The following is a 17,572-nucleotide window of genomic DNA, read 5'->3' as shown; positions in this document are numbered from 1 at the left end:
ATGGGTAGCCAGGTATGTTCAGATTTATTTGTCGTTATGGTTTATTTTGTTCATATTGTTCAAATGGGTCAAAATGGTTTGGTTTGTTTGGTTTATGCATGATTTGGTTGGCTCATTGTTATTATGCATGTAAGAGTAGCCGAGTGTGGTTCAAATGGTTTGGTTTCATCCATGTATGGGTTAGAATTCATGGTTTGGTTTCATGCATGTAAGTATGGGTTGGTTATTTGTTAGTATCCGGTTCAAAGTGGTCAAATGGGTCAAAATTGGTTCAAATGGTTAGGTTTCATGCATGTAAAGGTTGCCGATTCATGTTGGGAATGATTAGCCAATTCATTTTGGGTTTGGAGGGAATGGGTTTGCTAAGATGGGTATGGATTTTGGAGGGAAAAGGATAATTTCGGGTTTGTTAAACGGTTGGAATAATATTAAAAGCACATGGATGCATATTGCGAAAATAAAAGAGTAGTTTGGTCTTTCCACAAATTTTTTAAATTAAAAGGTTCAACAGACAAAGGGACACATAATGTTAGATTTTTAAACCACAATGACTCAGGGAACGAAAAATAACTTTGAGGGTTTCGTGTTGATCCCACCACCAAACCACAATGCCGCAATTTGCACTTTGGTAGTTTAGTAAAAAATTAACTTAAAAATATATTATATTCAAATTTGAATTAAGAATATTAAATTAAAATATGAATATATACAAAATACATATGCAGATAATAGTTAAGTAACAATAAATATTAAGAGGTTGAAGCAGGCTTGAGCAAAATATACCGATATAAAAGGAACAATAACTATTAATAGTTGGCCCAAAAGGTTTATACTAGGCTACAAAACTATACAAGCACAGAAGCACAAGAATATATAAATAACACAAGCCCATTTTTCTTGGGCTACTAACCCAGTTTTTCTTTCTCATTTTTGCTTTAATCGGGTTTTATTTAAGCTGGTCCGGGTAATAACCGGGTTTTCCGGCTAATTAACCGGGTTTTCCTATTTTTTTTAATCTTTTTGGTTAATCGGTAAATCGTTTAAAAACCGATTCCTTCTAAAAAATCCTAACCGGTTACCAATCTACAGTTAAAAAAAAACACTAATCGGTTACTCCTTAATCGGTTATTAACTGATTACGGTTTCGGTTAATAACCGGTTATATCGTGCACCTCTAGTCCGAAGTTGTCCTATTTGAGCTCTTAACCCAATGTTGATTATAAAGTTAAAATAGATGCGCATTCTTTTTACCATGTAATGTTTCATCTAAATTCTAATTCACTGTGACCTTTTTGTTACCAAGCAAAATTGACCCAAAAACTCCGGCGGGTGTGACAAGCGTGGATCAAATCCTATTGGACTAATATGTGAAAACGAAGTTGTTAAATGATTTCCATATATACGGTCGAACCATCACATTGAATATGTTGAATCGTTGGTGCCCTAATAGCTAGAAATAAATCCTTATTACCCCAATAGCTTGACAACACTAAAATCACCAATAACACCTACGCTTAATGGATCATCTTTTCTTTTTCTACAAGCAAGTCTTAACATTATTTCAAAACTGACATTAGTATTCACAATAATAATTAAGAATATGGGTCGGCCCTGAACATTATGTCCTGCTCCGATTCTGGTCCTCCCTCAGTGCCCCCTTTTACAATTAAATTATATCTTTTAATGATAGAAACTTCTCAGCATTCAAAATTCATATAAATGACTGTCTAAATTATGAAATAAAATGAATGACATAACAACAAGGTTTGACTGCATGATATAAAGGTTTATAAAATAATGTAACCATGATTTCTATGTCGTACAATAACTTGTAGATTGGAAAAAGAAAGGTGTTACCATTATTGTGGTCCTGAGTCTAGTGTGAGTTATAACTATTAATAGGCTGTAACAATTACCAACTTTATGAATTTATGGATAGACCATTAAAAGGAACTTATGTTAGTTGGTGTCATTGGTTGAGATCTTGTGAATGATTGATGACATATCTCCGGATCGGGCTCAACGTTTGGGTTTAGGTCCGGATAAGCTCCGGCCCATTACATAAGTAGCACAAAAGTTCCACTTAACAATGATCTTTGTTGTCACTGATAGTTGGAAAACTACCAGAATAAACTAAATAAACTCTCTGTACATCTGCAGCAAGCGTGGTACGCGACTTACCATGTAACTTAACCTTAAAAACATCATTAGTTTCGGCACTTGTTTCTTCAACATCTGCAGCCTCCCTAAACTTGCCTTCTTTCCACAAACTCTTCACAAGCAAACGCTTCGTAGAAACATCAAGCTTCCGATTAAACGTTTTCATATCTTCAATAGCTCTAAAAGCTAAAACAGCTCTATTGGAGTTGCAGTAAGCAGTTATTAAAACCTTAAACATATAATCATCTGGTTCTATACCACTCTGTTTGACCATCCCAAACAGCCTCTGAACCGTTTTAATGTCCCCCGTAACTGCAAAATGGCGCATCAACGAAGAAAAGGTTTGGATGTCGGGAATAATTCCGGATAAAATCATCTCGTCTAACGTATCCAAGATCTTTGAGTCCATTTTACACTTGACTAATGTTTTCAAAATAGATGAATATAGAGACAAAAGTCGTTGTTTTGACAATGTACCGCAAAGGGATTTAACGTTTTTAAAAACCGTCAATGCAGCTTCACCGTTCTTTGAAAGGCCATAGTAATCAATGATCGTTCTTACAGTAGTATATGATAGTTGAATGTTTTCGCTTTTAGTTTCAAATATGAGTTGTTCAACTATATTAACATGTCCTTCACGAGCTAAATTGGTAAGCATCTTAGATATCGTATGAACATCATGACGGAATCCCGGTTGATTCGCAACCCAACAGTAGAAATCCCATGCTGACTCAGCAGAACCAAAGCTCCTTATCATCTTTGAAACCACGCGTGTTGTCCAAACGAACTTTGCATCCTCGAGCACTGACACTTCTTCGGGTCTCCAAAAACGAAGAGAACTAGCTAACACGATCGGGTCAAACCACGGTCTTAGCTTCACTCCATCCACCTCATCATCATCATCATCATTATCATTATCATCACCATCACCATCATCATCAAAAGACGATTTCACATTTTCAATCCTCTTATCAGGCAACATTTCTTTAATCAGTTCTAACGTTTCTTCCACAAATCCTGCATCATGCATTCGTTGCAGTGACGAGAGCATCACTCGGGTAGGAAAGATTCCATCCACTTGCATTTGACTAAGCAAACTTTTAACCGTATCAAACCGATCAGCACCGCAAAATGCATCAACCAGAACAGCGTACTGCCTTAACGTGTGTTTCACACCCATCAACGGTAACATGTTAAACACTTTCATTGCGGAATCTAAGTTTCCGGAATTCACAAGATGTTCGATAACTACGGTGTATGTTCTAGAATTAGGAACCCCTCCTTCATCGATCAATCTACGGAACGTCTTAACGGCCTCATAATCCTTGCCCGTTTGTGCGCAGAGGTTCATGATGATGTTATATGACTCAACGTTCGGGAACTTTTGGGAGCTTTTCCACTCATGCCACACATTAAGAACCGAATCAAGATCACCTGCAGCAGCATATAACTTCATCTGATCCATAAAACTGACACGAGCGACATTCCTGAATTTCCCCGAGTTTATACCATTTACAAGGGCCTTCAGCCTTCCAGTTTGACGCGCTTTCGCAAGTACTTTCGCCAACGCGTAAAGGGTGTTTTGATTATGAGTAAAACTTGGAAAATTTTTGAGAGTTTCAATCAAGAAAAGAGCCGAGTCGGGTGATGGAGCAGATTTAAGTGCATTGGTGACTACAAAAGAGTCCAGCGCATGATCATTCAAGATTGAAACAAGTGATTCTTTGGACTCGGTTCTTAGAACAATACGTATTCGATCTATGAGCCTTGCTCGCTCTAGGTAAAGCGAGACCGCATTCTCTGAAGACTTAGTGGCAAAGTTGTGAGCATGAAGATTCAAAGCCATACATGTATTTCCAAAATGGTGTGATGAAAACTGGAATGCAGGCAACCCGAAACGATGGGTTCGTTGTAGGCTACTTCTACGTGCAATATTAATACAATAGAATTTTATCAGTAAACCCATTGTATAATACAAGAAAATCACTTGTCAAAAGCTACATTACTGTCAGAAACTGACATTTTGTATGTGCAAATCATAAGGTTGACACCAATAAATCGAAAGAAGCGAACTTTAATCCTTAAAGAGGCGAAATATATAGATTGGATGTGAATCATTTGAAGAAATTCAAAAGGAGGGAAGCTGGACTTTTGTCGAACAGTTGGTGTGCAATCCAATTTTTATACTTAAAGAGTAACGATATAGAGGGTTCATTAATGAGCATATGTCGCATCAAAATTGAGCTACCCTTTTCGGAATGTTACCGCACGATGATTGATTTGAGGATCAGTGGGTTGCGGCTGATCGTTGGGGTTTCGGGGTCTTGATTTCGGCTAGATAAACAATAGCGACGGTTAAGACCAAAAGTGGAAAATTATCATAACGTTATTGGATTTTATCACCCCAATTACTGACTATTAGCCGCTGGCACCTTCAACTATCACTTTGACGTCCGTCATTCCCAACTTAACACTTAGTGTGTTCTATCACCACATCTTTAACTAATCACTAACATTTGATCTTGTTACTGTAATTTTGGGGTGTCCTAAGATCCCTAAAACATTCCTGAGATCCCTATGACACCCCTAAAAGTATAGTACCAAGATCAAAAGTTAGTAATCAGTTAACAAAGTGGTGAAAGAACACACTAAGTGTTAAGTTGGGGGTGACGGGCGTCAAAGTGATAGTTGGGGGTGGCAGCGGCAAATAACCAATAGTTAGGGGTGATAAAATCCAATAACTCTGTAATAAAAAGACCAAAATATTAACAAATTGCCAATGAGGTGGTGGTGGAGTGGTATGGGAGGTGCTATATGGTACCCAAGTTCGATTCCTGTTATCTCAATTATTTTCTGCGGCACCTGGTGATGATGAGAGACTAGGCGAGTAGGCGGTTATTGCTAGTTCGATCCTTGAACTGAGCGAGTTTTACCTCACCGCACTGTCGTGCCTTCGGGCGAGTGTTCACGGGCTTCGGCCCTAGGTGAGGGGTTTCTCCGGTTCGGAGACGAGTGTATCCCCATGTAGTGAATTTCGACAGTAATCCATTTGAAGGATTCGTTGGCCGTTCAAAAAAATTAACAAAATAAATATTTATTTATTTAATTGTTACAAAATAAACAACCTGAAATTTATACTCACATTTTTTTCAAAGGTTTGATAACGGGTTAAATCTAACCCATACTTTACACATATATTATTTTAATTATTTTTTGAGTTAATTACGTTTTTTTCCCGTGATTTGTCAAAAATCACTATTTCATTCCATTAATTTAAAAATTGCCAAAATAGTCTATGTGGTTTCATTTTCGTAACTATTATAGTCCACCATCACTTACGCCATATAGTTATTATGTTAATTTATTTGAAATTACCATAATGTCCCTATTATTAAAACGTATATAAATTAGCAAACTTTTGTTGCATAAGAACTTGTAAGTTGTGCTTTGGGTGTTTTTCAAAAAAAAAAAAAAAACTTGATTTTTTAGTTTTAACCTAAAGGTTTGTACATTTTCCAATTTTAACCCTCATAATTTGTTTTTTTAACTTTAACCCAAAACTTTTCATTATTTGCAATTTAACTTCACAACTTTTGTCACTTATGTTTTTCATCTTTCGCAAATTTTCGTTTTACGTATAGTTCTAAAATTTTCGAGTTAATACGACGCAACGTGCATGTGTGGTTCAACATTTTTACCTCTATTTTTCCATGTTTGACAGGTTCGTCGCAATACGCATATTATAGGTCGAGTCAGTGTTGGTTGTCGATGACGGTTGTGTGACATTAGTACTATTTGACACCGTTTTACGCCCCCCGCAACGCGGGGTGTGCTTTGGGGATTTTTCAAAGAAAAAATTGTTATGCATATGGTTGTCGTAACGTTGGCTTTGGGGGTTTTCCAAAAAATAATTTGATTTTTTTTACTTTTCACCCAAAAGTATTTCATAAATTACTTTTAACCCAAAACTATTTGTTTTTTACTTTTAACCCAAAACTTTTTATCTTTTTTACAATCTATCCTCATAACTTTTTTTTACTTTCAACTTTGGTCCTTTATCATTTTCATTTTCCACAAATTTTGCGCTCTATGCTTGGTTCTAAATTTTGTGACTTAACACATCACAGCGTGCGTCTTTGGCTTAATGTTTTTACGTTTCGTTCTAAATTTTGCGAGTTAACACGACGCAACATGCGTGTGTGGGTGAACGTTTTTACATCGTCTATTTTTACCCCGTTTGACAGGTTTAACATAACGTGTGGGTCGTAGATCGACTTAGTTATAAATAAAGAATCCCCGCCGCATTGCGGCGGGTCGTAATCCTAGTTAAAACAAAAACAATAATTGGCTAAATTACACTTTTCATCCTTTATGTTTGCATCAGATCGTATTGGATGGATGCCCTTTTAACTTCAATTGTTATAGTCATAGTCCTTTATTTGGTAAATCCATTAGACTATACGTCAATGTTTTAAAACCGGTTCAGGCCAGTCGGTTGTACCGTCCTGTAGAATCGATTAAACCCCCGGTACACCCGGTTGAACCGTCCGATACACCCGGTTAAGCTGTTTATGAGCCAAAGCCAGTACGGTATAAAAACCAGAATCTAAAACATTGCTATACGTCCTTTAGCACTAACACACTTAAAATTTCAAGTTACGTCTGGTCATGTGCATCTCATATGAGGGCGTTTATGTCTTTTTACACCTTGTTCTTCTCCCTTTATGAAACCCCTCTCTCAAACTCAAACTCCTTCAATTCTCTCTCTCTCTCTCTACATTCACCGCCATTGCACTTCACCACCGTCATTGAACCACCTGAAACTGCCTCTGTCACCATCTGTTGTGAAATCTAGTAACATTTAACCCATTTATTGAACTACATACATAACTGATGGTTGAAGTATCAAATCGAACACCACAAATAACTAAACCAACTTCATTTCAATTATAGTTTCTTTCATTATTCAACAAATATGTTATCATTGAATTGGAGTTTCATTCCAAACACATAAAGAAAATCATTTAGATTTCAATTTCAACACACAAACGCCTTTTGAAGTTACAATAAATTCATCATCAAATAAGAAACCATTCTAAGCATTAAAATCTGAATGACATAACAACCCCAGGAAAAATTAATATAAGTACTTGATTTCTATACAAAGAAAAGAATGCTCAAGTGAATGTGTGCACGAGAATGTGTTGTAATTAGACAAACAAAATCCATAAAAGTCGATTAATCGATAACAATTGTGCCAGTGAAACTGAACATTTGATTAATTTTACAAACTGAAATTATGTCACCGGAATTAGAAGCTTAGACGCTGGTAGCAGCAGAGCATTTCAAAAAGCCACAAAAAGAATTTGATCAGACGAAGGGATCCAGCAGAATTCAGAAATCTACTCCCGAAAATTTGCCCAATTCAAATCAAAGGTTGAGATCTACAAGGGTTTCAGATCTAAGGCAGGGTTTCATGGGTTGAAGTGGTGGGGAGGGAGGTTTCGGTTCTGATGGTCGAAGTGGTGGTGGTGAGGCGTTTAGGTGTGGCTGGAATGGTTGTGGTGACTGGAGAGGAGTTTAGGTGGTCGTCGTGCTAGTGGCTGGGGTGGTGCACGAATGGTGGCTGGGGTGGTGGACGAATGGTGGCTGGAGTGGCGGTGGTGGAGAGGAATGGAAAGAGAGATACTTTAGGTTTATGTTTTTTATTTATATTGTTAATATAATAGGTCAAATTACTAACGTACCTCATTTGCAAGGCACATGCCATACTTAACTGAAAATTTTAATCTAGTTAGTCCTAAAGGACGTAAAGTGTAATGAGTTTTACATATAAAGGGCCGTAACTGTAATTATTGAAGTTAACGGACATCCATTACAATCTGATACAAACATAAAGGACGAAAAGTGTAATTTACCCTAAATAAATAAAGAGTTAATTACGCTTTTCCTCCGTGCGGTTTGTTAAAAATAACTATTATGGTTCATTAGTTTATAAATTGCCAAAACAATACCAATACTTTCACAAATTCCACCTTCAACTAAAAAACAATGGCGGTTAACAAATTCATCTATCTACTATTATTTACTCTACTCTTCACTCTTTCTATTTCCTCAAATCCAGCTGGCAATTTCGATTATGATGGGGAAAGTTAGGTGGTCGACGATTTCGATTATGGTGTAACCGTTTGACGGAGACAGATCTGACGCCGGTGGAGGTGACGGAGGGGAGCGGTGGTGAAACTGAGTCGTCGGAACAAAGTTGTGGAGCCGGAGCAGGTGATGTTCTGGCAAGATCTGAAGAAATGAGGAGAGTGAAAACTAAAGTGAATGATATTGGTACTGTTTTGACAATTTTAAACTAATAGACCGTAATAGTTATTTTTAACAAACCATAGGGACAAAAAACGTAACTAACTCTTTGTTTATTTTAATTTTAATATTAGGAGCATTATGGTTATTTCAAATAAAATAACAGAATAACTGGATGGAGTTAATATGAGTGGACTGTAATAGTTATGAAAGTGAAACCGCAGGGATTGTTTTGACAATTTTTAAATTAATGGAGTGAAATAGTGATTTTTGAGAAATCACATGGATGAAAAACGTAATTAACTCACTTATTCTTTTTATTCTATTGTACTTTTCAATAATGTTTTAAAATCCGAGTTTTTAATCATACCGGATTAGGTACAAAAATGGTTTAACCGGTTGAACCGGGTTGTAACGGGCGGTTCAACCGGGTTGATTAGTTAACTGTATAATTCCATAAATTACAACATCAACTCAAAAAATAATCTAAATTGGATGAAGATGTAAGTCTGGAACAAATGATGGAGTGATGGAAGTCTAAAACAAGTCACGAATGATGGAGTGGAGTGATGAAGTAAGTTTTGAATTTTGATCGATGAAGATAAAATATTAAAAGTCGTTAGGTTAAAGTTGAGAGTAAATATGGAGATGAGCCGATAAAAAGTAAAATCCTAACCCAAAAACAGACCTGAGCCGGTACCGGTATAACGTTCAAACCGGTATACCGGATTTTACCGGCGGTACAAAGTTGATGCCGTTTCTCCTACTTACCGGGATGTTTTGGACCGAATTTACATCAAAAAACGGTAATACCGGTATTTACCGATTTTTAAAATAAAGTTTTTTATGCGGTTTAAAATTTAGGTCACGTTTTACCGTCTAAGTTGGCGTTGCTTATTTGTCCTCACCAGATTAGGTTTTTAGATTTGTCTATTTTTGCAAAAAGTTAAGATTTAATATTTATTTATTAACCTTTTTGATCAACTTATCTATTTTAATAATTTATCTTACATAAAATAGATAAACTATATGTAACTAATTAAGGTAAATTTGTCGATAGAGATGACCACAAATTCAAGGCTTGAAAAGATATATAGAAGTTTCTCGGATTTGAATTTTTTAAGATATTATAAATTATAAATTTAGTGAAACCGGTTACTAGTTTTAAACAAATAAACAATAAAACACGTGTTGGTGAGAATTATTATAATAAAAATTGTTTCACCGTGGTCACCCCGGCACTAATGTCAGATTATGCGCACAAAAAGCTATCGTGACAAAATAAAAATACCATAAGACATATATGGGTATTATGGTAACATCTGTATGGAGTATGGATATGTTGCATTTGTGTGATGAAGAACTTTGGTCTCAAGAGATTATTCAATAAACCACTTCATATTTCTACAAGTGTACAGAATGAATTGATTATAAATATAAATATTAATGATATACAATTGTTTATGATAAAAAAGTGAAATTATGTTAATTTACTTATTATTAGAAATAAATGAATCTGATAAAACTAATAATAAATAATTTAATTATGTAATCTGAAACTTAATTCAACAAAAGAATGAAAATCAATTTATACAATTCAAAAGTTTTATTTCACAAGTTAGTGAATACTTAAAACGTTAGTGATTAAAGTTTACTACTATTATTATTATTATGATAAAGTTACTTTTGGAAGTTGTAATGATTAAAAAGACATATAGGCTAGGTAAAGTTCGTATACTTATAACTAGTTTGATTTTGGAGAACGACAAATCAAATCTAGCTGGTTGATTTTATCCGTTATTGACAATTTAGTGGTTTGGCTAGCGGTTTAAACCGATATATGTATTCAAAGCATTAATTTGTGTTGGAAACTTTAAAACGATAAAGACATGATAATTGTAAAACATATGCATCACTATATAATTTAATAGGGAAATTGGTCTGTAATAATCCCACCTAGAACTTATTGGTCATTAATAATCTCATCTCAGAATATTCCCCCTACCAGTCCCAACTTTCACCTATTTTTCCTACAATGGTCCCCCGTTAAAAAAACTTAACGGAGTTAATCTTTCTTCCAAATTACAAACAGATTTTTTAGGGCTTTTGATTAGAACGACGATACGAGTTCATTGATGTAAAACTTGCCTCGAAACGGTGCTCCAAACGATGAAAACAGCGATTCAATTTGGGTGTTTAAATTTCCAATTAACCAAAATCAAGTCACTTGGAGCACCATTTCGAAGTAAGTTTTACATCAATGAACTCGTATCATCGTTCTGATCAAAAGCCCTAAAAAATCTGTTTGTAATTTGGAAAAAAACTTAACGATGAGGGATCGTTGTAGGAAAAATAGGTGAAAGGTGGGACTGGTGGGAGAAAATACTCTGAGGTGAGATTATTAATGGTCAATAAGGTTTAGGTGAGAGTATTACATGCCAATTCCCTAATTTAATATTAAAAAATATACTAAACTATATTTTAGTGTCTGACCTTTTCTATAATCAAATATACTAAACTATTTTAGTGTCTGACCTTTTCTATAATCAAATATACTAAACTATTTTAGTGTCTGATATTTCTATAATCAACTAACATAACAGTTCTATTATTAATTGAAACTTTAAAGCTTAACTATACGATCTAAGAATTAAAAAATAATCAGCCCAAAAGGTCAACATTGGGCTAACAATCAAACAAGCACAGAAGTATGCCGTATGCGATTCATGCGAAATAATAAGCCAATTTTACATAGATAGTATTATCTTCGTTTTTAATCCAAGCTTTTCCTAGAAAAATAAAATGTTAAATTAACTGCGAGTTGTTTTTTATCAGTTGACACTTATTTTGTGTATTTTAATTTAAGAACATAAATAAATGTTCAATGTTAGTTATTTAAACCTAATAAATCAGTAACTGGTTATGACATATCTTACAATTTCATGAGCCAAAATTTCCCCGGTTTTTATATTTCATTTTTGTAATCTATTTCTTAATTTAAAAAAGTTAATGAAAACAATCACATCTTATCTCAAAATATCGTTTGATAACTCCTAATTCTACGTTACTGATTATTTAATATTTTATTTAAAACTTATACATGCTTAGCTAGTTACTTTATAAATTACTAGAAACAAATATTATTGGGTAGTTATTTTATTAGTCCTATTGAGGTCATTTATCAAATAAGTGGTTATGAGTTAAAGTCTATAATGATAAATCAGTATATTTCAAGATTTTTGAGAAAAAATACACACACATATATATTGTCAAATTTCATTTTAATGATTGCAATAAATTACTGAGATGGAGTTGAAATTCATGATATTAAAAATTAGATAATTCCTTTTTTGAAATCTAGTTACAACCTAAATATTCAAATTCCAAAGCAGTAACTATTTAAATGTTGAATTATTATAAATTTTAGTCTAAAAGAGGAAATCGAATTTACAATAAATCCAAACATGTGACGTGCATATTTGGAAAAGAAAAGAAAAAGAAAAAAGAAAAAAAGAAATATATATATCGAAGGGTTGCTGTTCCATTGATCCCAATCCCATGCATGCTAACGCTACCAGCCTGTCTTTTTTGGGAATACGTGTCCATGTTTTAACATCTTTTGCTCCTGGACCACCCCCGGCCCATATACATACATACATACATTTACCATTTTATAAAATTTATGACTTTCTTCTCAAAACTTTCATAGTATAACAAACTTATATATGGATTTACAAAAAGAAAAAAAATCCTGTTTATCTAAGTTTTTTTTTAAATAATTAACAACAAAAGTATGTAGTTATTAAAAGCACATATGAAGTACGAATTCCACTTATACTCGTGTATAGGACCGTTCAAATTGGTCGCCGCTCGTCGCTCGCTCGACGCTCGTTTGGAAATTCATCGAAAAATGCTCGTTCGATTTGATGCTCGGTTGTAAACGAGCCGCTCTGCTCGGTTCGGTTTGTAAACTAGCTAAGCATGAGCAAAGGTCCGCTCGGCTCGGTTCGGCCATAATTATTATTTTTAATTAGTATATATATACATATACATATGTAAACATGTATATACACATATATATACACCAATATAAATTATATATATATATACACACATATTACACATACATATATACTTAAATATAAATTAAATTTATAGTTTTATATATACCACTCTATTAGATTTTGGTCCACTATATACAAATTTACAACTATATCTATACGTACTAGCCCAACCACGTTAATAAAAAATTAATATCAAATCTAAAAGTTAAACCCTAAATCAATAAACACTAGGCTGCTCATCGCCTCAATGTTTCATGACGTTACCCTAAGTCGACCGTCTCCCTACTCTCAACGTAATTGTTCATGTAATATGAGCATCGTCTCGTCGGCCACAATATTGTAATTGATAAGAAAAATATTATGCCACGAAATGTGTATGTTTTTGAAGACATAAAAACTTGAGACCAAACATTGTGGTTGTCCAGATTGCTCGAACTTCGCTCGACGCTCGCTCGGAATATTTACTGCTCGAAAAATGCTCGCTTGATTCTAGTCTCGGTTTTAAATGAGCCACTCCACTCAGTTCGGTTTGTAAACGAGCCAAATACGAGCAAAGGTCCGCTCGGTTCAGCTCGGCTCGTGAACAACCCTACTCGTGTAAACTTAAATCTAGTTAATCATTTTATATACTAGTTAATCTAGTTAAATAATTATATATATATATATATATATATATATATATATATATATATATATATATATATATATATATATATATATATATATATATATATATAAAGGACATTTTTCATTAGCAGTGTGAGAAGACATAATAATTGACACGTAGGTATTATGTTTTGGATTTGGGCATAATGTTTTGGGTTGTTTTGGTAAGAAAAACACCAAACATAACATTTTAAGACACAATTCAATGAATTCAAGGCTTAAAACTTAAAACACCATGCCAAAAACGTTAAGTAATATGTTTTAAGTGTTAAGCCGTGTGTTTTAGTTGTGTTTTAAATTTCACACCCATAATACGTTATTGTGTTCTAAATTCTCATGTTTGGTATTTTTCTTGCCAAAACAACCAAAGACACTCCTACATGTCAATTTCTATGTCTTCTCACACTTCTCACAAAAAAGATCCTTTGAAAACCTCACCCTATATATATAGGAAAAGTGTAAAATACAATACAGCTTAACATACATCACGTACGACCACGTGCGTGATTATGTGTATAACGTGCGTGATTAATGTTTTCATCATGCGTGATTAATGTTTTCCAACATGCGTGATTTGGGTTTTTTAGTTTATGACGTACGTGATTTTCAAATGAACGCGCGTAATTATCTGTCGTACGTGATATACGTTAAGTCGTATTGTACGTTAACTGGCGTCTATATACATACATACATATATATATATATATATATATATATATAGGGGAAGGTTCAAATGAAAACTCCTTTTATCGCGAGAACTCGAAAACTAACTAAAAAAGCCTAAAAAACATACCAATTTTTTTTACAATTTTTTAATAAAATCTCTATTTTTTATATATATAAAAAACTTTTTTTTCAAAAAAAAAATTGTAATGCACATGTGTAGTACACATACACATAAATTTGTTTTTTTTATACACAAACACTAGCGAAAATAGGTAAAAAAATTGGTATGCTTTTTTAGGCTTTTTTAGTTAGTTCTCGGGTTCTCACGTTAACTAGTGGTTTTCATTTGAACCTTTCCATATATATATATATATATATATATATATATATATATATATATATAGTGGAGAGTTCAAATGAGAAGAAATTATAAATTAAGAATAAAAAGAAAAAATGATACAAAGCTAATTTGAATAAATCATTTAATAAGTCTATTATTTATTTTTTCTAATCAAATTAATGAACTATAATCACTTAATGAGTCTATCTTATAAAATAGTTGTGCACCTTACACAATAAAACAATCCCGCACATGATCTTACATATTCAACGTTTCCTACACCATTAAAACAATATTTTGGTGTATGATACATAATGCGTATGACTCAAACACTTTTAAATAGCTTTGCGACTCATAATAAAATATGTGTAGGACACAACATTTTAAAATAATTTTTTTCACTTCTAATAAAATTGGTGTAGGAGCCAACACATTAATGGCAGTGAAGGAGAAAATTATGGGAGACTTGAGTAACTCTTTAAAAAAAAGGGGAATTGGCCTGTAATAATCTCACATAGACCTTATTTGCCATTAATAATCCCACCTCAGAATATTCCCCCCACCAGTCCCACCTTTCACCTATTTTTCCTACAATGGTCCCCCGTTAAAAAAACTTAACGGAGTTAAGCTTTTTTCCAAATTACAAACATATTTTTTAGAGCTTTTGATCAGAACGATAATACGAGTCCATTAATGTAAAATTTACTACGAAATGGTGCTCAAAAGCTTTTGATCAGAACGAAATGATACGAGCCAATAAGGTCTAGGTGGGATTATTAATCAAAAGCCTTAAAAAGCTGTTAATATTCTACGTCAAATTGTCTATACTACCCTTAGTAATTAAAACATTAATTAAAAGTGGACAAAAATGATATCTTGATTCACAACCATTGATAAAAACATATAGGGTCTAGATTAATTTATTTTTCTTATTTTAAGAAGATTCTTCTCAAATGAACCTCCCCATATATATATATATATATATATATATATATATATATATATAGGGTAGGGTTCTCGAGTGAACACTAGGTTGAGAGTTAATTGTGTGAACTAATCTGGGCCATTGGATTACATAGTCTAGAGATTTTTAAACAGTGGCAAGATTGTAATTATAATGTTGTAACTCCCCTTTAAAATAAATAACAGAAGGGTATTTGTGTCTTTTGTAAATTGCATTTATTAAACAATATAATCAAAATCCCTAAAATCTCGCCAGTTTCCGTATATACAAGATACATAGTTGTTAGTGTATACACATGTGTACAGTCTCGATAGTATCAGTTTATACAATATACACATCTGTTATTTTATACACGTGTGTACAGTCTCGCTAACTATCAGTTTATTCAAGATACACAGCTGTTAGTTTATACACATGTGTACAGTCTTTTATATATCTGTGTATTATATTCAGAAATGGTTACATATGTGTATATTAACAACATATAGTATATTAGGCATGCACACGAGTAGATTCATATAAAAATTATGAAATTAATGAAAATGAAACATATCCCATGTGTGCAAAAATAAATAACTTTATCACATATTCAAAAAAAAATTAATGCCCAAAAATAATTACAATTTCAATCTCATAGAAATTTTTAATGTTCATTGAAAATTATAAAAAGTTAAAAACAATGTATTATAATATCTATATATACGGATAATAAAAGAAAAACAATATTCAAGTTAAAATTAAAACAAAATCTATGAATAAAGAAAAAATGGAGAAATAATTAAAAATGAGAGAGAGAGAGAGAGAGAGAGAGAGAGAGAGTTAAGAGATTAGTAAATTAAGGGATTTTAATTAAACATACTTGGGTAATGTCAATCTTACCCTTTTAATCTAAAAAATAATCAAGAGCCAAGATTAGTTCACTCAGTTCATTATCAAAAAGTTATTCAGTCTTGATCTTAATCCTATATATTAGACGAGCTCTAATATAAGTTGGAACACTTTTTTAAGTTTTGTATCAAGTGTGGGCTGTCCCACAAATTGATCCATAAGTGTATTGTCCTTTAAATTATTTCACAAGTCATTTTCAATCTTCTCCTCTTGCCCACCCATAGATATATCTTTATTTTTAATTCTTATGCTATGCTCACCTTTGGCTACTTTATTTTACCTACCCTTTCTATTTTATATATATGTGTGTGATTTAACATTGGCCAAAATGTTCTTTTGTTGGGGTCACACTTTATTATTATAAGTATATAATTAACATTGAGTATTATATAACACTAGAAAAGGTCTATTTGTGTATCCATACTATGTTATAATACATATAAAGGATAACAAAAAAAAAATACATAATTTTAAAATTTTAAGTAATACAACCTTATAAAACATATAATAAAATTATTTAAAACATATTGTTGACTTTTAAGTAAACTACTTTCTCGATTTTTAAATGGTTATAACTTTCATACATTAACATATTTTTTTTTAAATAATTACACCATAAAACGAATATTTTATTCTATTGATATTCTATTGAATTTAAAACTATAGTTTTTATTAATTTTTAAAAAAATAATACGTCATATAATTACCAGTATTTGTGTTACTCGTCGCATCATGCGAATACCACCCTAGTTTGTGGTGTGTATATATATTTTCCTCTTTACATTTTCACTGTTATACATAAACAATATTTATTCCCCACCCACCCCTCAAAATAATAAATCTTTATATATACAGACGAAAAGAAAATGGCTGTGGCTCTGTGAAAAGTGGAGCCATACCATGAGAATGTTGGTTCCATACTTAATGAAATCATCAATGAAAAGTGACACGAATCACCAAGACGTGCTCCATTTTTGGTCCTCAAATTCCCATTTTTTAGATTAACCAATAGCCTTTTTAAACTATATTATTTAATGATATAAAAAAAAAACTCATGTTGATATAAAATTATTTTATTGTTTTGAAGAAAACCATTTAATTCCTAAAATATAATGAATCTGAGATAGAATTGAAGTAGGTTAAAATGATATAAACAATGATTTCTATGCAGTCGTACAATAAGTAGATATGAAAAGGAAAGGAATTTAACACTATTGGGGTCCCAAGTCTAGTGTGAGTTAAAACAATACAAGATGTCACATTAATAGGCTTTAAAGACTAGTAAATTTTGTAAATTGATGGATAGATAGAGCCATGCTCATCTAGAATTGGTCAAATTTGAAATTGCTGCAACTACTTTTTTTTCCCTAGGGATCACTATATTCCCTACGTGTCACAAAAATGATTGCCGATTCAACAAACCTTTTCCCTAAGTTATATTTTTTTAACGGCAAATTTGGATCACTGACGGACCACTAGAGTATTATCGTGTCACCAGCAGAACCACCCGAT

The 17,572-nt window shown here is 32.8% G+C and overlaps 1 protein-coding gene across 1 annotated transcript; it reads right to left on the bottom strand.

Moving 5' to 3' along the window:
• Nucleotides 1-1,765: 1,765 nt before the first annotated feature.
• Nucleotides 1,766-4,550, bottom strand: LOC110879196 (pentatricopeptide repeat-containing protein At5g66631). The gene has a single exon (XM_022127616.2). It carries the CDS (start codon nucleotides 4,124-4,126, stop codon nucleotides 2,084-2,086), a length of 2,043 nt encoding a protein of 680 aa, XP_021983308.1. The 5' UTR covers nucleotides 4,127-4,550; the 3' UTR covers nucleotides 1,766-2,083.
• Between the last annotated feature and the right edge of the window lie 13,022 nt (nucleotides 4,551-17,572).

Source organism: Helianthus annuus, chromosome 9 (genome assembly GCF_002127325.2).
Source record: "Helianthus annuus cultivar XRQ/B chromosome 9, HanXRQr2.0-SUNRISE, whole genome shotgun sequence".
Taxonomy (NCBI): domain Eukaryota; kingdom Viridiplantae; phylum Streptophyta; class Magnoliopsida; order Asterales; family Asteraceae; genus Helianthus; species Helianthus annuus.
The sequence above is the reverse complement of the archived record's forward strand: the minus strand, read 5'-3'. Positions and strand labels throughout refer to the sequence as shown.

Excerpts from the sequence above, each read along its gene's own strand:
- LOC110879196 (XM_022127616.2), bottom strand. The coding sequence starts at position 4,126 with ATGGGTTTACTGATAAAATTCTATTGTATTAATATTGCACGTAGAAGT.